Here is a 22,454-nt window from a genome sequence, read left to right on the forward strand (position 1 = left end):
CCTCAAGACAGTGTCACATCACACAGCCCCCACTTCAGATGCTAGTCACAAGTCCTATGTTGTCACATGTTCTTCTCATCAACCAGCTATAAATCTGGGTTCCTACAACCTCTTTGGGTTTGATAATTTGCTAGAATGGCTCAGAGCACTCAGCGAAACAACATTTTTCAGTCTATTATAAAAGGTTATGATAAAGGAGAGAGGTGAACAGCCAGATGGAAGAGAGCCCAGAGCCCAGGGCAAGGTACGGGGAAGGCCATGGGCCTTCCACGCCCTCTCTAAGCCCCACCACCCTGCAAGCACCTCCACGTGTTCAACAGCCTGGAAGCGGTCTGAACCGCCTACTTTTGGGATTTGGGGGTGGGGCTTCGTCACTTAGGCATGATCCCTCATGAGCTCAGTCTCCAGATCTCTCCTCTTCCTGGAGTGGGGATGGGCTGGAAAGCTCCAGGCCTCTAATCGTCGCATGGCTTTTCTGATGACCAGCCCCCCCAGTCACCTCAGTAGAACAAAAGACATTCCCGTCACTCAGGAAATTATAAGCGTTTTAGAAGCTTGATGCCAGTAACCGGGGGCAGAGACCAATATACATCTTTTCTGTTATTTCATACCATACGTCCCTAATTTTCATGGGGTTGTACCATTGTCTGCGTGCTGTTCTATATTCTGCTCCTTTCATGGCACAATATTAAACGGAGATGTTTCCATACGTCTGTATTTCTGTGGTTAGCATTTTCATGGCAGATGTCTTTTCTCTTTGTATTTTTGCTATAACGTAGTTTTACTTAGTCGCTCCCTGGTTGAGTAATTTCAGTTTCATACTGTCATGCATAGTAAAACTGTTTGTGTCCTTGGAAATGAAGGCTTCATTTTCCTTTGAGGTACTTCCTGGGGTATGTCCCTCAACATGGAAGTGCTGGGTCAAAGGTTCTGTTCGATTTCCATGGTTCTCATTAAGCGTTTCCAGATTTTATTTCCAAGTGACTATACTGAAAGGCTCTCCATCAGTTATATATCGTATGTTTCCCCAAGCCTCCCTTGATTTAATCTTTTGAGTTGTTTTCACTAATTTAGTGAGTGGGCATTTGTCTTGTACAATTTAAAATTTATACTTTTGAAAAACCTTTTTATGCTAAGTGACATTAACTATTTCCCCAACTCATGGTACTCCTTTACTGTTTCTGTTTGATGTCCTTTGAACAGTCTTCTAAGAATGATGACTTTTTACAGGATTAAAACACATTTTCTTGTCTTATCCCTGATCCTCCTGGGACCATTCCACCAAGAGTGGAATGGGTTTGCAACTGGCCTGCTGGAAGTGATTTTTAAGTCACATGTCTGGCGGTAGCTCTCTGTTCAGGAGAAGGGGTGACCTAGTGCTAAGAATTCTATGCTAAGTGCGAAACCTAAGATTCTTAACATTTCTAGGACAAACTTTCTCCAAAAGGGCTTCGGTTTACAATTCCCGAAGAATTAAGACAGTGAGTGATTTAAGAGTGTCCTACTTTTTTCCATCCACTTGAAGCTTTTCTTTTAATTTTCATTAAAAAAAAATTTTTTTTTTGAGTACGTAAGAAAAATCTGCTCAGTTCCCTCCCTTTGTTGTGTATCCTTTCAGAATATTTTTGTGCATATATGCAAATTTAAATATACTACATGTTCTTGTCCTGTTTTACACATGTAGTATGCCACGTACCTTGGTTTTCGACATAACTGTATATCTAGGAGTTGTTTTTACGTAGTGCTTTTTCAGTCTCTTTGTAACAGGCTAGTGTTCCTGTGTACAGTAATTACACAGTCCCCTATTGACGGATATGTAGGTGGTTTTCAATCTATTACAGACAGTGCTGCAATGAATAACCTTGTGCCTCCGTTATTTTTGACTTGTGTAGGTAGATTACTTTTCTTAAGTGCTATTGCTGGGTCATCGTATGTATACGTCTGTAATACTGATAGCTCTCCGTAGGGTGGACAAATTTATACCCGTCACCTCCCCAGCCCCATGGCCAAACAATGATGTGAGTGCCTGCCTGTATCCTTATTCTCCTTCTTCTTGAATTACATTCCAGAGAAGAAGTGCAACGGATTCCGCTGCCCGAATGGCACCTGCATCCCGTCCAGCAAACACTGCGATGGTCTGCACGACTGCTCGGATGGCTCAGACGAACAGCACTGTGGTGAGTCCTCACCCTGCCTGGGGGGCGCCTTGTGGCTGTGAGTGAAGGGCACACATTGGACTAAATGCTTTCATTTCCTCAGTACCTGCCTGCAATTAGCTTGTAAATGCGGTGACCCCAAGTTCTCCACCAGGACTCAGAGGGATGGAGTTGGGGAGGTGCGGTTTGGGGGAAGGAGAGCAGGGGAGGGAGCCGTGGTGGGTGACTGTGGAATTAGGTAATGGTCCATGATCATCTTTGTTCAACTGCAGTATGTCCTGTGAATGGACCAATGGTTTGGAATTGGACACTTATTTCTCCTACATCATTGGTTTTCCTAGTTGCTGACTATCACTTAGATAACAGTTTTAGGCCCAGTGACCCTTTTTATGCCCAGTTTTCTTGGACCCGGAAAGGTTGTCTGGAGTCAGTGGTGCCCATCCTGGGGAAGAGCAGGCTGGAGACCCAGGGATGAGCCAGCGTGACAGTTCAGGTCTGAAGGCCGCCTTCTCGCCGTGTCTTCACGTGGCCTCCTCTGTGCCTGCATCTCTGTTGCCTCTTATATGGACACCACTTCTATTGATCCTTTTGATCAATTTATCAATTGGTTTATCTCCCTTTACCTGGATTACTTCTGTAAAGTCCTATCTCCAAATACAGTCACACTGGGGATTAGGGCTTCAACATAATATAAGTTGGGGGCGGGGGAATTCCCTTGCGGTCCAGTGGTTGGGACTCCGTGCTTTCATAGCAACAGTTTGCCAAGCCCCATATTGGAAAGTCAGCAATTGATCGATAAGTGGTTAAGATCATGGGCGTTGATGTCAGGCAGCTCTGGGATTCAGGTTCAGCTCCACCCTCATCCACTGTGTGCTCTTGGTGAAATACTTAACACTGCCACCCCCGTGCTTCATTTGGAAAACAGGAGAGTGAAACCTCTCATCATATTGTCCTGGGAGTTTGACGATGTACTAGAGCTCAGGGTTTGCTCAAAGCAAGCGCTCGGTGACTGTGCCTGTTACTCCCGTCTCCCGAATGCGCGTCTGGCCAGGGTGCATCCTCCCAGGGCCCACGAGGCCTCCAGCCCCGGGGGCTCACGGCCTCTTTCCCTTGCTGGACCCTTCCAGAGCCCCTCTGTACTCGCTTCATGGACTTCGTGTGTAAGAACCGCCAGCAGTGCCTGTTCCAGTCCATGGTGTGTGACGGCATCATCCAGTGCCGCGATGGCTCGGACGAGGATGCGGCGTTTGCGGGATGCTGTGAGTGGGGCGGGGCGAGGGGGGTCACTCGCGGGCACTGGAGAGACTAAGGGGTGCTGGGCTGCCTGGGGATGTGCCTCTGCCTAGATTACAAGGTCTCGATTGAGGGTCCAGTCTTGCCTTTTCCGAGAAGGCTCACCTTTGTTGCTTTGGAAACTTGCTTGTTAGTTGTACAGATAAACGGGAGGACAGAGGATGACCAAGACCTTGGCCCACGTGTCAACTTCACCTGCAGGATTTCTTGCGCCCCCATCACTGAGTGGCCCCGTTGCCTTGCTGCAGTGTCTTCACCGCACTCACTTCCACTTTGCACGCCGTACACTTATTTTGTGGGCTGCCTCCCCCAGCTGGAGTGTGTGTGCACGAGAGCAGGTCTTTGTCTCGTTCACTGCTACAGCCCTGTTCCCCAACACTGCCCTGCACGAATTACATGGGGCTGGCCAAAAAGTTCGTTCGGGTTTTCCCGCGATGTCACGGATGAACCCAAATGAACTTCTGGGCCAACTCAATAGTAGGTACTTGCGTCAGTCTGCTTGGGATGCCAAAACAGAGGACCACAGACTGGGGGCCTTCAACAACAGAAAGGTGATCTCTCAGTTCTGGAGGCTGTACATCCAGGGTTAAGATGGCGGCAGGATTGGCTTCCTCTGAGGCCCCTCTCCTTGGCCTGTGGATGGCCGTCCTCTCCCTGTGTCTGCACATGGTCTTCCTGCTGCGCCTGTGTCCTCATTTACTCTTCTGATAAGGACACCAGTCCTATTAGATTGGGGCTCTACCCTCATGACCTCGCTTTAACTTAATGACCCCTTTCAAGACCTTAACTCCAACTACAGTTGCATTCTGAGCTGCCGGGGCCAGGCCTTCCACTGACTCACTTTCGAGGGATCCTTCAGCCGTGCAGTCTCTTGGTGGAGGACATTCGTTCTTTCCTCTCATTTCCAAACAACAAGTGTGATACTGAGCTCTTTGGTGTAGAAGCAATCTGGACTTTTCGGGTGTTTGTTCCTAGCTCCAGGCCCCGAGTTCCACAAGGTGTGTGATGAATTCAGTTTCCAGTGTCAGAACGGAGTGTGTATCAGTTTGATCTGGAAATGCGACGGGATGGATGACTGCGGTGATGACTCTGACGAAGCCAGCTGTGGTAAGGAGACCTGGGCTCTGCCTCCTCGCTTCCCTCATCTCCGGGTTGAAGGCTCCTGAAGTTAAGGAGGGGGCGCTCGGCCCACTCCGGCACCGGCTTTGCCATCTCCTTCCTCAGCCACAGTTCCTGCCAGTTCTTGAATCCGTGTGTAAGGAATTGAGTCTTAAAGTGAGAACCTACCCCCTAGCAGGGGTCAGGGAGTATTTGTTCCGTTTTCTTTTCTTTCCCCAGTTAGGAAGTTCACGTTATATATAAGGAATATGATGGAGGAGTTATGATAAATATTTTGGAATGTGCTTCCCCCTCCCCTGGAAAGGTTACAGATGCCACAACGTAATAGAAATCACTGTCACCATCACGTTATCATCAGTAGTTAGGTCATTCCTTTGGTGAAGTGTCAAAATTAAAACTCGGGTATCATTAGCAAGACATAGAGGCATACGTCAGAGAATGTGAGATGGAATCCAGGAAGGTGGGCTTTTGTTTGTGGATATGCTCTTGTCTCCCGATTTGTCCAGGAAGCTGCCTTGTCCTTCTCTGGGAGGGCCTCGTGGGCTGCCTTGGGGCTTGGGTGAGGAGCCTGTGTGTCCTTGGAGCTCTGTGTCCACAGCGTGCAGGGCAGATGACTGACCATGCGGTTCACCCCCCAGAAAACCCCACGGAGGCCCCCAACTGCTCCCGCTACTTCCAGTTCCCGTGCGAGAATGGGCACTGCATCCCCAACAGGTGGAAATGCGACAGGGAGAACGACTGCGGGGACTGGTCTGATGAGAAGGACTGTGCAGGTGAGGGTCCGGGGCAGCCCCATCGCTGAGACATGCCAGCGTCCTCCCACCTGTTCACACAGAATCCAGCTCTGTCTCTTTGGTGGCTGGCTTAGGCAGTGACTGTTTTGGGAGGGGCGGGGGGTAACTGTCTCTCTGAGTTCTTTGCTCTCCCCCTCCCGCTGTGAAAGCAGCCCGGTTGATTTCTCCTGTTCTGAGGGTTATGCTTTCCAGGGCACAGTGAGGACTTCAGAGCTTAGAGCCTGGCTACCCCGAGTGTGGCCTGCAGACCCACAGCTCCTTGATAGAATGGCAGCCTCTGACCCCACCCGAGGCCTCCCTCCTGACTCAGCGTTTGCGTTGTAACGAGCGCTCTGGGTGACGCATGGGCCGTGACACATTTATGTGTACGTGATACACGCCAGGGGAGCACTGGTGTGGGCGGTGTGCCCATCCCTTTCCTTCTCGGTGTTCTTGTCCCGGAGCCGGTCTCAGGAAGGTTGGCGTTAAGTTAAGCAGAACAGGGTTTATCCTCCATGGTAATTAATTCTCCCACCCACCCTGTGCATTCCGAGTCCTTCCACCAGCCTGCATGAGCCCCTGCGAAACTAACTCATCCAAATGTTAGCCCAAAACAAATCAAATAGGTAAGGTGAATCCACTCCAAAGAAGGGAAGAGAATACAGTCTGTTCTGACACCCCATCATAAATGATTTTTCACTGTTCAGAACCGTGCCTGACACCGGCCTCCCTGGGCTGGTGCAGCTAAATCTGGGACAGCCATGCTAGGTTTGGGACACATTTGGGTCTGAGATCAAGCTTCGTGTAACATTTTGGGTTTCCTTGCTTGGTGTTTTCCTCAGATTCACATATTCTTCCCTCCCCTACTCCCGGGCCCTCTACGTGTCTGCCCAATTACTACCGCTGCAGCAGTGGGGCCTGTGTGATGGACAGCTGGGTGTGTGACGGGTACCGAGATTGTGCAGACGGCTCGGATGAGGAAGGCTGCCCCTCGCCTGGTGAGTACGGCACCCGGCCCTGGCCCCTGGCACCTGCTTTAAGGAGAGGACCTCTGGGGCTACACCCTGGGCACAGCCTGGCTGAGGGCAGTATCCTGCCCTCTGGGACTCTGCTCTGTGGCCAGGCCCCTTCTCACCTCCAGAGCAGGGAGACCCCGGGGAACTCAGAAGTCATCTTCTATCACTGCCCTCTGATCCTCCTGCAGGGAAAGGCCAGCTGCCCTGCTTTCCTCCTTGGCTGTGGTTGGGTCTCCTTTGCTTCCTCTCCACAGGAGGTTACCATGGGAATTATAGGGGAGGCGTCTGTGTGTATTAAACTCGGGGCGGCGCAGGGTACAGAACCCGAGTCTCTGGCTTGCTAGTTGGCGGCCATCCTATTAACAGAAGGGTAAGCACTGCCATCTAGTGGCTGAACACAGAGAGGCTCTGGAGGTCTGTGAGTGACCGTATTGCTGGAGGTCTTGGTGAACCGTGAGACCGCCGCCTAGGGCACACCCTTAACTGCAGGCAGAATTGTATCCTTTCCTAAACAGTTTTCCATTTCAAACTCAGTTATAATAAAATAATAGGTCATTGCTTGCCATGGTTTACATAATTCTTTTCAGCAAACTTATAGGTCAATAGTCTGATTTTCCTCCTTTAAGACTTGTTTTCATCCCATCTCTTCCCTGTTTAAAATCATCACTGGTTTCCACTTTGTCCTTTTTGTCCAGAAGATAGACCCTAACCCCTGAGTCCTATTTTCAAGGCCCTGTTTGAGCTGATCTTTCCTTGCTTGCCATTACTTTTCACTTCTGCAAACTGCACTCCTCACCCACCCTGGACGCACCTGCTTCTTCTCTGCCTAGATTCCTCCAGTAGGGTTTTTGCCCTTATCAGACCCGACCTCGTCCCCCTACTTTCCCTCTCTGTGAAACCCACTGTCAGTCAGGGCAGACAGAAACACAGGTTTCGTAGTTAAAGGAGACCTCAGTACGTTGTCAGTATTTCTCAAAGTACAGCATGAAGCCCACCTGTAATGGAATCACTTGGGGTGTTTATAAAATTATAGAATCAGGACTTCTGCCTGGAGCCCGGGAGCTCCCCGTGTGAATGGTAGGCTGACTAAAGATTGAGGCTCCTCTTTCAGGCAGGTAGGGTTTTATTCCCCTTCTCAAGACCCACCCCCACAGAGCGTTCATTGAGTTCTTTAGCTGATGTCCACCCCTTTTCCAGTGTCATTGAACTCTGCCCTGTTGTCCTTTTGGCGCTGAACTATGAACAGCCACATGTTGCTTCTTGGTCATTGCATGTGTATAAATCTTTCCTTTCCATAGCGATTGTGCCGGACCTCGTGTTTTAGTCTGAATCTCCCACTCTGCCTACCACAATAATAGGCAGATAGCCAGTGCCCCGTAAATGCTTCTCAGATTAAAACAAATGAAAAAAAACCCCTTCTGTCTCTGCCCTTTTCCCTCACGGCCCATCTCTCTGTAGTAACTTGATTGTCCCTCTCTCAAAATTGCCTGTTGGTTACTGAAACTGAGCAGGACGTTAACCACCTCTAGCAAATTCGGACTAATTCAGTGAGCAGATTCCTGTTTAGATGCCGCGTTCAGCTTTTTTGAATTCTTTTTTTATGTATGTTGCCCACGTAATGTTAAATTGGCATCTAGCTCTCAGATCTTATTTCTTCACTGGATATTTCTTCACTCTGAACTGGGTTCTCTGCCTCATGTCTCCCCCTTTGCGATTTATCTTCCAAGAAGCCTAATACATACTAATACGTAATTATATCCTCTTCCAGCCTGGACCCCCCTGATGGTGCCCTTACTGTCCAGGTGTGAGCGCCATGATGTGCCTTGGCCCAGTCCTCTGGCCTCATTTTTTCCCCCACTCTTCTCCACGCACTTTGTTTTAGCAGAGTGCTTCTGGGGGTTGGAGAGGCCCTTGAAAATCCAGTTATCCAACTGTGGACCACACACAGTATCCCAAAGCTAATCATTGCTTTCTGTTGTTGTTTGCTGCCTCAGGTTATTGTATCTTTGGCTGGTGCCTCCTCCCTTTCAGCAGCCTCTTGGTGTAATTTTCCACAAGGTCACTGTATTAGGTGATTTCTCAGCTCCATTGTTTGCCTTGGAGATATCCCTTCTAAGAGGAGCTTGGCGTCTCCTATCTCGGCTGACTGTTCTCCCAGCCTGCTGCCTGTCCTTACCCTGGGGCTTCACTGCCCTCCCTGGAATTCTCTTTGCCTTTCTCCTGATTTAGATTCCCCATTTTCCTGGACCTTGTGTCTTGCTTTTTCTTGGTTTACTCCCTTGTTTTGCTAGAGCACACCCTCTGGTAGCTTTGTCAGGTGACTATGATGATATGGTGCCCAAGGACACGGTGATGATGGCCTTCATTCAAGGTGTTTATCTCTTGAGTTTCTCTGGTTTGTGCAGGTTGTCTGGGGCACAGGTATCTTCTGGGAGGTTGCTTCTCCATCCTTAGGACTCGCTTTACTTCTCTTACGTTGCAGCTCCTTTTTCTATATCCCAGGTCTTTCCTCTTGGTTTTTAGTTTAATCCCACATTTTGGTAGAGCACATTTTCCAGAAATTTCCTGAGAAAGAGTACATGGCAGGTATATTTGAGGCCTTGCTTGTCTGAAAGTGTTTTTCTTCCGTGTTCAGACCTGATTGGTTATTGGGCTGGGTTTGGAATTCTAGGCTGTAAAAAAAAATATATATATATATATATAGATATATAGATATATATCTATATATCTATATATCTATATCTCCTTCAGAAATTTGAAGACATTCGAATTTCTGTCTTGAGAAAGCAGCTCTTGGAAAATCCAAAGCCATTTTGATTTGAATCTTTTATATGTAATCTGTTTTTACTGTCTGGAAGCTTGTAGAATCTTCCTTTTGGTACCAGTGTTGAAATTTCACAGTGCTGTACGTTGCTGTGGGTCTCTTTCTGTCTAATGTGGTGGATGGCACTGATGTCCTCTTTTATTCTGGAAATTTACATATTTTAGTTTTGGAAAATTTTCTTGAAATATCCCTTAGTATTTTCTTCTCTCTTTTCTTTTTCTTCCTGGAACTCTCGTCAGTAATATGTTGAATCTCCTGATCTAGTCCGCTTACTTTTTTAAAACTTAAAAAAAATTTTCTGTAATCTTTTCTTTTTCTACTTTCTACAAGATTTACTCACCTCTGTCTTCAAAGTCTTCAACTAAGTTTGGGCCTGAGAGAGAGAAGGATGAGATCCCTGTGTCTCGTCAACCTGCCGTCTTTCACCAGAGCTCACGTTTCTGTTCAGGTCCCCGTCGTAATTCCGAAAGCACCGAGATCTCCAACACACCCAATAGGTCGCTATTGCTGGCCAGCCCCTCAGTACTAAAAAGTGAATTTTAAAAATCTTTTCTTCTAGCAAATGTCACTGCTGCCTCCACTCCCACCCAGCTCGGGCGATGTGACCGATTTGAGTTCGAGTGCCGACAACCGAAGAAGTGTATCCCCAGCTGGAGGCGCTGTGATGGCCTTCAGGATTGCCAGGACGGCCAGGACGAGGCCAACTGCCGTGAGTCATCAACGGGGCCGTCTCCCCCAGGGAAGACTTCTAGAGGCAGGATGTCTTGTGCTTCTGCTTTGTTTCTCATAATAATAATTCTGGTATTATCTCCATTTTAGATATAGGAAAGTTAAGCTTCAAAGAGGGTCACCTCGTCAGTAACAGACTGGGGCATTTATTCAGTACTTTTTTGTACAAAATTGTGATCTTTTCATCAAACCATGTTGAAAGTTCTTGTAGGGAGGAATACTCCAAAATAACACAGAGAAATTAAATGGGGATTAGTGTAAAATCCTGCACTTATATTAAAAAGAGTGAACAAAGTGGGCCTTTGGGACATTGAAATAACAGGGCAGATTGATCCAACACTTACCATAATAATAGTAGGAACATCTGAGCCAGATAAGTATAGTAAGAAGAACATTAAACATAATTAGCAAAGAAGAAATGAAATAGGGCCTTCCTCCTGGGTGGGATTAATTCATTAATGGGTATTCTTTAAATAAGTTTCTTTAGCCTGTTTCAAATCTGCCTTATACATAAGGATGTTGCTTGGTTAAGATCTTAAAAATCAAGGTGTACTCTATCTACAATTTTCCTCAATCCATTAATCGGATAACCCTATCAGCAAAGGAAATGGGATTAGTGTGACATGCCTCTTCTTAGAGAAGCTGGCCCCTGAAGGCCACTACATTCTGTTCTAAGTGCCCATTAATCATTTGTTTAATAATCAGTTTAAGAATTTTTGGAGATTAATGACAGCCTTATTCCCAGTTTCTAAAAACTATGTTCTCCCTTTTAAAATATTGAGACATGGGCTTCCCTGGTGGCGCAGTGGTTGAGAGTCCGCCTGCGGATGCAGGGGACACGGGTTCGTGCCCCGGTCTGGGAAGATCCCACATGCTGGGGAGCGGCTGGGCCCGTGAGCCATGGCCGCTGAGCCTGCGTGTCCGGAGCCTGTGCTCCGCAACGGGAGAGGCCACAACAGTGAGAGGCCCGCGTACCGCAAAATAAATAAATAAATAATAATAAAATAAATAAATAAATAAAATAAAATATTGAGACATGTTTCATAAAGAAACCTCGAGCATCCTCCAGCTTTACTGTTCAGCTGTTCTTTGATTATATTTTATCACGTTCTTACCAAGTGGAGTAATTCTGTGATGGGGATCTTGGTATTTTCCGAAACAATCCCCTTCTGAGCATGGAGTCCTTCTCTGACTCTCCTGTATAAAGTCCCCATCACTCTCTTACTATTACTGTCTTTATGTTTCTTTGTAGCTCTTATCAGTATCTAAAGTAACATATTTGTTTGTTTACTCATTTGCTGTTTCTCTCAATAGAAGGTGAACTCTATGAGGGTAGGTCCTTTGTCTGTTTGACACGTCACCATATCCTTAACATCTTGAATAGCAGCTGATTCATGGTAGGACCTCCGTAAATGTTCACTGGATGGATGGATGGATGAATTCCATCTTGGGCTTCTGAGACTGTTCACTAGTAGTTCTCAAACCTTTTCTAGATGTTCTAATGCAGTTTTATATGTAACCAAGCCCCCCATCCAAGCTCCCCCAGGCCAACCAAGTTTTGCTCAGCAAATGACAGAACTGTATGATACAAGGATTCTCTTAAAAAACGGAATTCTGTACCTCCATCCTGGAGACATTCAGTGAAGTCTTAATCCTTCTTTCACAAGGAAACTCATCAGTTGAGGACAGCTGTTATAGTATTCTGCCCCCACCTCCCAACTTCCAAACCCTGTATCTTTTCATCTCTAGTAAAAGCTCCCAGCATCCTTTACCTGTTCCTCTTGACCATCCTGGTTGCTCTTGTGAGAACATTATCCAGTTTCTCTACCTACATCTCAAAGTGTGGTTTTCAGAAGTGGATGCAGTGCTTCAGATAGAAAACAGGATCACCTTGTTCTAGAACAGAAGTCCTCAGTGCCGGCCAATTCTGCTGAATCACTGTGGAGCTTGTAAATACGACACACACCCAGTGTCGTGTTTCTGCCTCAGTAGCTTTGGGGCAGGTCCTAGGAATCTGTATGTTTTAGACGTTCCCCAGAAGACTATTAAGAACCACTGTTGTAGATTCTCTACTGTCGGATAATCACCATGGTTTAGTGGTCTGTTTGGATTTCTTCTAGTATGGGTAGAGCCATTGTATGGAACATTGTGTGTATATTTCCATGGGGTGGGGGGCATAAGCTAGGAGGAGTCTGATTCAGAGTCCCAGTGGAGAAATTACAGTTTGAACCCAGGAAACCGAGGTAGAATCCCAATGTAAGATCTGGGCAAATTACAGTATTTCAAGTGTGTATTAGTCTCCTATGGCCACTGCAATAAATTACCACAAACTTAATGCCCTAAAATAACACACATTTATTATCTTACAGTTCTGTAGGTCAGAAATCTGATAGACGTCTCACTGGCTGAAACCAAGATGAAGGCATGGCTGAGTCCTCTGAAGGCTCCAGGGCAGAATCCGTTTCCTTGCTTTTCTCAGCTTCTAGAGGCCTCCTTCCTCCATTTTCAAAGCCAGCAACATTCTGTCTCTCTGATCCTTCTTTGGTCTTCACATCTTCCTCTTTGACCACAGCTGGGAAAGGGTCTCTGCTTTTTTTTTTTTTTTTTAATTTATTTATTTATTTTTGGCTGTGTTGGGTCTTCGTTTCCGTGCGAGGGCTTTCTCTAGTTGCGGCGAGCGGGGGCCACTCTTCATCGCGGTGCTCGGGCCTCTCACTATCGCAGCCTCTCTTGTTGCGGGGCACAGGCTCCAGACGCGCAGGCTCAGTAGTTGCAGCTCATGGGCCCAGTTGCTACGTGGCACGTGGGATCCTCCCAGACCGGGGCTCGAACCCGTGTCCCCTGCATTGGCAGGCAGATTCTCAACCACTGCGCCACCAGGGAAGGCCCGGGGTCTCTGCTTTTAAGGGCCTGTGTGATTGGATGGACCTGCCCGGGTAACCCAGGCTTAAGTCCTACGTCAAGGTCTTTACCTCAATCACATCTGCAGAGTCCCTTTCGCCTTATAAGGTGACTTTAACATGTTCCAGGGATTTGAACATGGACATATTTGATGCGGAGGAGCAAGAGTAACTTTAGAACCTCTTTACTGGTGGGGTCGGGTTCTGATATAACTCTCCCTGTTCAGGGCCGAGCAGGCAGGTGTGAGTCTCTATCATGAAGGCCCAAGGTACCTGAACCAGGACCCGGTGCAGACCTACCTGGGGTGGCAGATGCGGTTTCTGTAGCCATTCTCATCTTTCTTCTTTTTGGGATCATTTGCAGTTACATTGTCATCGCTTCCTTTTTAGAGCCTCTCATGCAGTTTAAATCTACTTTCCAAACTGGAGAGAACATCAGATGATGGTTTCTAGCCAACGAGTTGCATAACTCTTAACTCATCAGTGCTCTTTACTTGCGTTATTTCATCGTCTGCGGAAATACTTTGAAAAGCTAAACAATTAAAAAGATTACATACAATAGACATGCCTCTTACTGTTGTGATTCATCTCATTATTATTAGTCTCACTCAAAGCAGAAATCAGAGGGTCATTCTGGACTGCAGACTGACAACAGGAGCAGACGATTAGGAATAAGCACCGCAGAGGAAGGGCTGCACCTTGTGGATGCCTGCTCTCAGGCGTATTCCAGGTGCTTGATCTCACTGGGTCCTTGTAGACACCATAGGGATGGAGTTGTCACCCCAGGTTTATACCGGGGAACTGAACTTGGGCACTACAGGCAGACCTCGGAGGTTTTGCGGGTTCCGTTCCAGACCACGGCAATAAAGCGAGTCCCACGGATTTTTTGGTTTCCTGGTGCATACGAAAGTTATGTTTACACTATATTTTAGACTGTTAAGCGTGCAATAGCATATGTTTAAAAAATAACGTACATGCCTTAATTTTAAAATAGTTTACTGCTAAAAAATGCTAACCATCACCTGCGCCTTCCGTGAGTTGTAATCTTTTTGCCACGCGTTTGTGATATCAAAGATCACTCATCACAGAGCAACATAATAAATACAGTAATAATGAAAGAGTTTGGAATAGTGTGAGAATTACCAAAATGTGACACAGAGACATGAAGTGAGCAAATGCAGTTAGAAAAATGGCACCGGCTCTGCCACCAACCCTCAATGTGTTAAAAAACGCAGTTATCTGCAAAGTATGAAAAAGCTGAGCACAATGAAACGAGGTGCGCCTGAATTAAACAGTTAGCTCAGGCTCATACAGAGCGGGATGTAAACCCTGATTTGTTTGACGCCAAAGCCCTGGCCCTTCCTGAAGGCACCTTCCCCCGGTCAATGTCAAATGAAGAGGGATTAGCAAGCCAGCGTGGGGTCCCCGCCACCCCCATCCCGAGGGTCTTTTGAAGCAGAAGCTGATGAGTTCCCTTTTCCCGAACACGAGAAACCTTTGGTGACCGTGGCCCCTCGTGTGTTGCAGCCACGCACAGCACCCTGACCTGCACGGGCCAGGAGTTCCGGTGCGAGGACGGCGAGGCCTGCATCGTGCTCTCCGAGCGCTGCGACGGCTTCCTGGACTGCTCGGACGAGAGCGACGAGCACGCCTGCAGCGGTGAGTGTGGCCCCCCAGGACCCCGGGCTCACCCTCGGCCCTGCTGGGTAGGCCCTGAGGTTGAACCCTCTTGAGCTCTTCCTCAGTCTGAAAATGCAAAGCTCCTTGCTCACTGTTGGAGCTGCAGGTGAGGCGAGGCCCAGTCCCGCCTCTGGTGCAGCCTCCAGCCCACCTCGCCCCTCTCAGGGAAATGTTGGTCTTAGATTGGGTGTTTTTGGTTTTTTTTGTTCTGTTTTCTTTTCCTTTAGTCCTTGTATTGGTACTTGGATCCTTTTATTTATTTATTTTTAAATATTCTTTTCCATTATGCTTTATCACAAGATATTGAATATAGTTCCCTGTGCTATACAGTAGGACCTTGTCGTTTATTCATCCTATATATAATAGTTACACCTTAGAATGGGGTGTTTTTGAGTTTAAATAATGATAATTTTAATCAAGATATTACTTATGAAAAATTAGGTAGTGTCTTAGAATTATGATTTGCTTAATTACAGTAGTGCATTCTGTTATACAAATAAAACAATTTAACTTGATCTTTCATAGGAGTTTTTTTAATTTTTATTTTATATTGGAGTATATTAGATTGGCTTTGGAAGGACATCCCTCGTGTTGAGGCATCGTTGCTCCCACAGAGCGTCAGGCTTTGTGGTGGGGTGAACTCCATCCTTCTGTCTGGAATGCATTTAGCAATCATTTGGGGGCTGCTATAACAGTACCACCGACTGAGTGGCTTAGAAGCAACAGAAGCTCATTTCTCACAGTTCTGGAGGCTAGAAAGTCCGAGATTGAAGCACCAGCAGATTCGGTGGTCTGGTGAGGGCCCACTTCCTCGTCCACAGACAGCCTGTCTTTTCTGTGTCCTCCCACGGTGGAAGGTGTGAGGGAGCTCTCTCGGGCCTCTTTTACAAGGACACTAATCTCATTTTCAAGGACTCCATCCTTATGACCTAATCATCTCCCAAGGGCCCCACCCCCAATACCATCACATGGGGGATGAGGTTTCAGCATATGGATTTTGGGGGACACAAACATTTCAGTCTGTAGCAGTGATGGATCCTGCCATGACATTGTCTTTGGATTTGTAGCATTCTCTGTTGAGAATCAGGCTTAAATCAGTGCAGACAAGGAGGTGAAATGCAGGGAGAAACGCCATGCTTGGAAATTTAGGAGACCTTGGGAAAGGTTATATAGGAAGGTCTGAACTCTTTTTTTTCTGGGGTGTCTTAAGATAATGATGGTGGCCTGACCACATCACAGTAGGTCTGCCTGAAACCAAGGAACCTCTTGGGTCCTTTGAAATCCAAGATTTCTAAGATATCAATTTCCCTTTTTTCCCCTTGCTCTCTCTAGAGGAATTAAATGTATACAAAATACAGAATCTTCAGTGGACAGCTGACTTCTCTGGGGATGTAACTTTGACCTGGATGCGGCCCAAGAAAATGCCCTCTGCTTCTTGTGTGTATAACGTCTACTACAGGTGGGTCCCATCTTTGCCATGGGAGAAAATGATGTTTCTTTTGCCACTGGATGTTCCATAAACTCTGTGTGCGCACAGAGCAGCTCTTTTTTGACGTATTCAGACATCTCAGCCGCCCCATGCGGCTTTGATGTGATGCTATCTTTGTTCTCTTGGCCAGGGTGGTTGGAGAGAGCATATGGAAGACTCTGGAAACCCACAGCAATAAAACGAACACAATATTGAAAGTCTTGAAGCCAGACACCACGTATCAGGTCAAAGTCCAGGTCCAGTGTCTGAGCAAGGTGCACAGCACCAATGACTTTGTGACCCTGAGGACTCCAGAAGGATGTAAGTGCTACAGCTTATTTTTATGGCAGGGACAGGACCTTATGTGGGATTTTCAGAGAGATTCCCAGGATGCTCAGGAGCATGGAAACAAAAGTAACTTGTGCTTCCTATGTGGCTAAGTTTTATGGTCCTGGCTGAATTGTTCTTACTATGTCACTTTTTTTTTTCAATACAATTCTTTTTATTGAAGTATAGTTGATTTACATAGTTTTAGGTGTACAGCAAAGTGATTCGGTTATACACATATATATATGTATTCTTTTTCAGATTCTTTTTCATTATAGGTTATTACAAGATATTGAATATAGTTCCCTGTGCTGTGCAGTAGGTCCTTGTTTATTTATTTTATATATTGTAGTGTGTATCTGTTAATCCCAAATTCCTAATTTATCCCTCCCCCCAATTTCCCTTTGGTAACATGTTTGTTTTCTATGTCTGTGAGTCTATTTCTGTTTTGTAAATAAGTTTGTTTGTATCACTTTTCTAGATTCCATATATAAGTGATAGCATATGATATGTGTCTTTCTCTTTCTGACTTACTTCACTTAGTAAGCTTACTTCACTTAGTAAGCACTTAGTAAGTGCTTACTAAGCACTTAGTAAGCACTTCCTTACACTCTGGCACTACCAGATGCTCCAGGCTTATCTTACAGATCTCCTGCCCCAGGAGATCTGTAAGATAAGCCTGCTCCAGGCCTGGATTTGGCCATTTCTTCAAAGAGCCCTGTGTCCTCTTATTGAAGAAGGTATTAGAAACCTAAATCTGAATGATAAAGGGTGGAGTGCTGTGGAGTTCCTGGGCTAGGGCTGGTTTGGCCAATTCACACCAAAAAAGGGGGGTTTTGGTAAACTTCTTGGGAGTCTTACCTAAGGAGCACGAGGGAGAAGGTCCTGGGAGGTGGGGAGACTTTATCACAAGGGCCCTTGGGGAAGTCATGTTAGGGATTTGCATTTGCTTGTGACTCTTTGGGCTGTGATCCAGGGTTTGCTTGGGGGCTAATGTCAATTTAAGGCCCCCTTAGCCTATTTGTCTAAATAAAGTGGATGCTGAGACAGCAATACCATGGGCTAGCTTAGCTAAACTCTAAGTGGAACCATTTTTGAAATATCCCATTCGTTGATCTTCTTTCCACAGATGGTAGCTGAGTCCCTACTACTGCTCAGGAATTAGGTTAGACACTGGAGAATCAGATGAATAAGACACAGTTCCTGCCCTCCAAGGGCTTGCAGGCCATGGCTTGTTGATGAACATTCGCTGTATTCACTTGCTGAGGCTGCCATAACGAAGTACCCCAGATAGGGTGGCTTAAACCACAGGCATTTATTTTCTTCCATTTCTGGAGGCTGGGAGTCCAAGGTCAAGGGTTGGTTTCATTCTGAGGCCTCCTTGGCCGTCTTCACGTGGTTTGCCCTCTGTGTGTGTCTGTGTCCTAATTTCCTCTTCTTATAGGGACACCAGTCACACTGGGTAAGGGGCAATGACCTCATTTTAACTTAATGACTTTTTTAAGACCTTATTTCCAAATACACATTCTGCGGTACTGGGGGTTAAGACTTCAACACCTGAATTCTGGGTCGGAGGTGATACAGTTCAACCCTTAATATTCATCTTCAGCGGATTATCAACATGAATAACTCCTGTGCAGTCAAAATGAAGTTTGGCTGGAAAGCACTGTAACTGGTTTCTGTGTGGTTTCTAATTGGCCTCTGAAGGCAGTCACAAAAGGGGAGATCCCGAAAGGTCTCAGAAATGCCAGCAGTGAAGTTATTAAGAAACCTACTTTGAAGGGGGTCCCTTCATTTGAATCTAGAAGTTCTGTGCTATTAGAAAGTAAGTCTTGGGACTTCCCTGGCGGTCCAGTGGTTAAGACCCCGGGCTGCCACTGCAGGGATCATGGGTTTGCTCTCTGGTCGGGGAACTAAGATCCTGTACGCTGCGCGGCGTGACCAAAAAAAGAGAGAAAGTAAGCTTTATTTCTTTGTAGCCACACCAGTGGTTCTCTGGTTGTACGAGAGTTCAGGACAGCAGATGCCGTCCTTGACAATTAAGATCTCAGCATCAAAGCCCAGGGCCAGTGGTGACTTAGCCCGCCCACGTGATTCTATCCTGCAGCCCTTGTGAGCCCCCGGCCTGCATCAGACTCGCTGAGGCGTGGTCTGATACGTGCAGTCATTAGATGTGTGATGAGTGCAAGCAGGCCTTGCATTCCGGAAGAGAGGAAAGGTGTTCTGTCAGCTGACAGCGCTTTCTAGCAGATAGGTCCCACTGCCAGCTCTGGATTCTTTCTCGTCCGAGTTTTAAGCTCAGGGAAATTCCTCCAGTTGATGAGTATGCAGATGGATTTTAACCCTGAGTTGCCTCTTTTCCAGTGCCAGACGCCCCTCAGAACCTCCAGCTGTCGCTCCACAAGGAAGTGGAAGGAGTGATCGTGGGCCGCTGGGCCCCTCCCGCCCACAGCCACGGCCTCATTCGGGAGTACATCGTAAGTCCTTCTGGCGGCGGGCTGTGCGCGGGTGAGAGCAGGAGATTGCCGGGGCTGGTAGAGCAGAAGCATGTTCTGTGTGACAAGGACGTGGTTTGCTGTCGCCTTGTAAATTATCATCCATCCTCTGGAACGTTTTGCATCTCACCTTCCCCTCTCTCCGCCTGCCTCCTTGCAAGATGTCGGGATGCCCAGACCTCTGGTTACCTGTCCATAGTATTTTTTTTCTCCTCACTTCAGGTAGAGTACAGCAGGAGTGGTTCCAAGATGTGGGCCTCCCAGAGAGCTCTTAGCAACTTGACAGAAATAAGGAACCTACTGGTCAACGCTCAGTACACTGTCAGAGTGAGTGTTCACACGCGTTTTAGCCGTCCAGGTGGTCTTGGAACATGGGGAGCTGGTTGGCCTTTCACGAGAACTCCGTGCCTACCTTTGTGAGATGCTTACTCGTGTGCTCAACACCCAACCTGTTGCTCTGGAAGCTTGTCATTTCTTTCAGTCTTGTAAACCAAGGCCGCAGAGAACTTGAAATCAGACTTTGCTCAGATAACCAACAACCGATGGTAATGCAGCTTTACCTGCTTTTAACCCAGATATTCTGCTAGTGCTTTAGCTCCAATTCTTTTGCACCCACCTCTTTTCTGCTTATTTTTAGCTGCAGGGAGATGCAGAGCTATGATAAGTAGCATTTATAAAACGATATTGTGGGGTTCTTATGAAATATATTATCAACATCTTCAGTAGAAAAGAGATTTTGTGCAAAACATGTTTTGAGACCATTAAGTGTATACACAGACTCCCTCATAATTTCAGTGCTATCACAATTCCCTTCACCCAGGTTCCCTCCCGTTGTCTCTTTCCCTGTCTTATTTCAGTTGCTGGGGCCTCTGTCTATCCTGAATCCCTCTGTGTATAATTTCTTCCACCCTTATAGCCAAAGCCTCACCACTTTCGCTCACTCGGGATTCTTACTGTGTGGTATGTTGCCTGTATTTCATACTAATTTGCACTCTGATTTGAAAGGTGGCTGCAGTGACCAGTCGGGGAATAGGAAACTGGAGCGATTCTAAATCCATTACCACCATAAAAGGAAAAGGTAAGTGATTCCAGCATCTGCAGATTTCGAGAAGATAGAATAACCCTTTGGAAATAACTTTCAGTGTGACTGGAAAATGAAGAAGCAGAGATCAGGAAACTTCACACAGCCTCCCTCTCCCCGATACACGCACTTCTGTGGGCGTCTCCATAGTGCTTTACACACGAAGTCTTTGGGGGCAACTGTTGAAGGTATTCCTCCTTCTAGAACTGAGCATTTGTTATAATAAAAACATACAAAGGGATTTCCAGAAGCCTTCATGCCCTTGTTCTCAGGCACAGTATCAAAAATAGAAGGAGTCCTTCCTTCCCAGCCGAGATAAAGATGATCTTGTCCATGTGTATTTGTGGTGTTTTTAAGAGAGTGCCGTGCTGACACTTGTTACTGCCCCAGGGGCACCGACCGACGATGCTTAGGTGGTAGTTTTCTAGCGCTCGAGCTGATCGGAGTCATAGCTTACGACTTGCCACGGACCTGCTCTGCATACACCAGCTCATCTCGTTGAACCCTCAGAACAACTATAAGAACAGATAAGGGACTGGAAAGGTTATGTCTCTTGCACGCAGTCAGTCAAGTGACAGAGCTGGGATTGGAACCTGATCTCCTGAGTCCAGAGCCTGTGCCCTGAACCACTGTACCACCTGCTTGCCGGGAGGGGCTCCTTGCCTTGCACACGTGCCTCGAGGGTGGTGTCGGATAGGAGCTGATGAAATAGTGGATGAGTGAGTGAATTGAAGCAAGTGAAATGAAGGCTCTGACACTCTATGGGAGACAGTCCAACTCGTCTTCCTGATTGTAGCTTTGGCGCTTGGGGCTTTCGTCTTTGGATTGGCGGGTGTTAAAGCCAGAAGTGTCGCCTGGAACGTGCTTGGGGGATTATACTTTAATCTGAGCCTGTGAGACATAGGCTCTGGGTCATGGAGAGTCACTCTCAGGTCGCCTGTGAAATATGGTGTCATTGAGATCAGGACAGGGGCAGCTAAACTTAGTGAAGCCAGCCAGTCTGTGGAGCAGGGAGTGTGTGGGTATTGGAAGAAGTGTACCGAGTTCACACTCCCCGAGAGCTTTGATTGTGGTATTATTTTCCTCTCCAAAGTCAGTCAGAACAGACTGACCATACATACTGAAAAGGAGGGACATTGGAAGGTCATCAAAAGAACAGGTAGTACCTTGAATTCCTCATTGTAAGTCACACCTGCATTTGAAAATCTCAGTTAAATCTTTAACTTCCTTAATATGATTTTGAGGATGAACCCCAACTCCTCATATGTGTGTTGGTGAGGGCACGTGTTAGGCAACTGTGTGCCAAGTCAGAAAGTGTGAGTTGTGATCTATCTGTGACCTCGTGTCCTAATAAGGTAAGAAGACGGGGTACAAAATAGTGGTGGCGTCACCCAGAATCACCACCTTCATTAGTGAACGCAGTGGATTAATTATAACAGCAGTGAGAAAGGCCACATTTTTTTGAGCACCGTGCGGGTTGTTTTACATGAACTGATCTCTCTTAATCCTGATCAACCCCGTGAGTATTCTTATGCTCATTTTGTAGCTGAGGGAACTGGGATCTGGAGAGGATTGTGATCTGTCCCCAGCCACCACGATCATAACCCAGGTCAGCTTTACAGCAGCACCCGAACTATTTTGCTCTGAGCTGGCTGCCTGAAACTCCTAATATCCTTTCTTCTTCTGGTTGCTGTGTTTTCCTTGAGCCCACTTTCATTGATCATCTGGAGAGACTCCTGCAGATTTTGGTACCTCTCTTTGCCACAGAGTCTGAGGCACTCCTCTGAGTCTCTCTTGCTTTGCCAGTGTAAGAGGCGTATGTGCTGAGAGTCTAATACGCACGCGGCCATTTAAATCTTATCTTCCGACGATGCTGACTGCATCCAGCGCTCCTGGGTTATGCTTGGCCGCACACTGTCAGGTTTCTGGTGGGTAGCCCTTCACAGTGACCGGCATCATGCTCGGCACTTGAGCCAAGAGGGGTCTTTTCTCTCTGCCGCCCTCTCCTTGTGCCCTCAGCTCCCAGCTCGAGCTCCGATCTTTCTGAGAATGCCAGTGGCTCACCAGCTCTTTAATCTGTCGTGGGAACGGGAGAGAAAGGGAACTGTAGTTGGGTGCCAGGCCCTTGACATGCATTATTTTAGTGACTTTTCCCACCTCTGAGAAGTACAGAGGGCATCTCCAGGCTTCACGAGGACAGGTAACTTGCCCCAGGTCACACGGTGCTGTGTCTCTCCAGGAATTTGAACTCCAGCGTGAGACTCCAGAGCCCAGCTCCTTTCCGTCCTGCCACACACGCATTTACAAGTTGGGACTTAAGATTTAGCTTGCCGTCAACCTTCCAAAAGGACTTGAGCCCTCTGGGAATTTGTTGGTGCCAACACAGGCGGCTCTCAGTGTGATCCCTGTGCCTTTCAGAACCAGGCTGAAGCTGGGTTAATGAGGGACATTTACATAATGGAACTTTTCTGCTCGACCTCATTGCCGGCATAGCTGACTGAGCCGAGGTAGTTACGTGTTCACCAGGTAACTGTGGACCTAACCTCAGCTTCAGGACAACAGTGGTAAAAGGGAAGAGTAGAAGCCGCCAAAG

General features: G+C 47.0%; 1 protein-coding gene across 3 annotated transcripts in view; it reads left to right on the forward strand.

Annotated features, from left to right (window-relative positions):
• Positions 1–22,454, forward strand: part of SORL1 (sortilin related receptor 1) — a 258,666-nt gene that overhangs the window by 214,241 nt on the left and 21,971 nt on the right. For all 3 annotated transcript variants that reach the window (XM_067751357.1, XM_067751356.1, XM_067751358.1), the window contains 12 exons: positions 2,070–2,177; positions 3,284–3,415; positions 4,425–4,556; positions 5,207–5,341; positions 6,184–6,339; positions 9,741–9,890; positions 14,338–14,469; positions 15,823–15,949; positions 16,110–16,279; positions 18,650–18,762; positions 19,003–19,107; positions 19,786–19,858. In XM_067751357.1, coding sequence (XP_067607458.1) covers positions 2,070–2,177; positions 3,284–3,415; positions 4,425–4,556; positions 5,207–5,341; positions 6,184–6,339; positions 9,741–9,890; positions 14,338–14,469; positions 15,823–15,949; positions 16,110–16,279; positions 18,650–18,762; positions 19,003–19,107; positions 19,786–19,858 — 1,533 coding nt within the window. The remainder of the gene's footprint in view (positions 1–2,069; positions 2,178–3,283; positions 3,416–4,424; positions 4,557–5,206; positions 5,342–6,183; positions 6,340–9,740; positions 9,891–14,337; positions 14,470–15,822; positions 15,950–16,109; positions 16,280–18,649; positions 18,763–19,002; positions 19,108–19,785; positions 19,859–22,454) is intronic.

This window comes from Pseudorca crassidens, chromosome 9 (genome assembly GCF_039906515.1).
Source record: "Pseudorca crassidens isolate mPseCra1 chromosome 9, mPseCra1.hap1, whole genome shotgun sequence".
NCBI classification, from domain to species: domain Eukaryota; kingdom Metazoa; phylum Chordata; class Mammalia; order Artiodactyla; family Delphinidae; genus Pseudorca; species Pseudorca crassidens.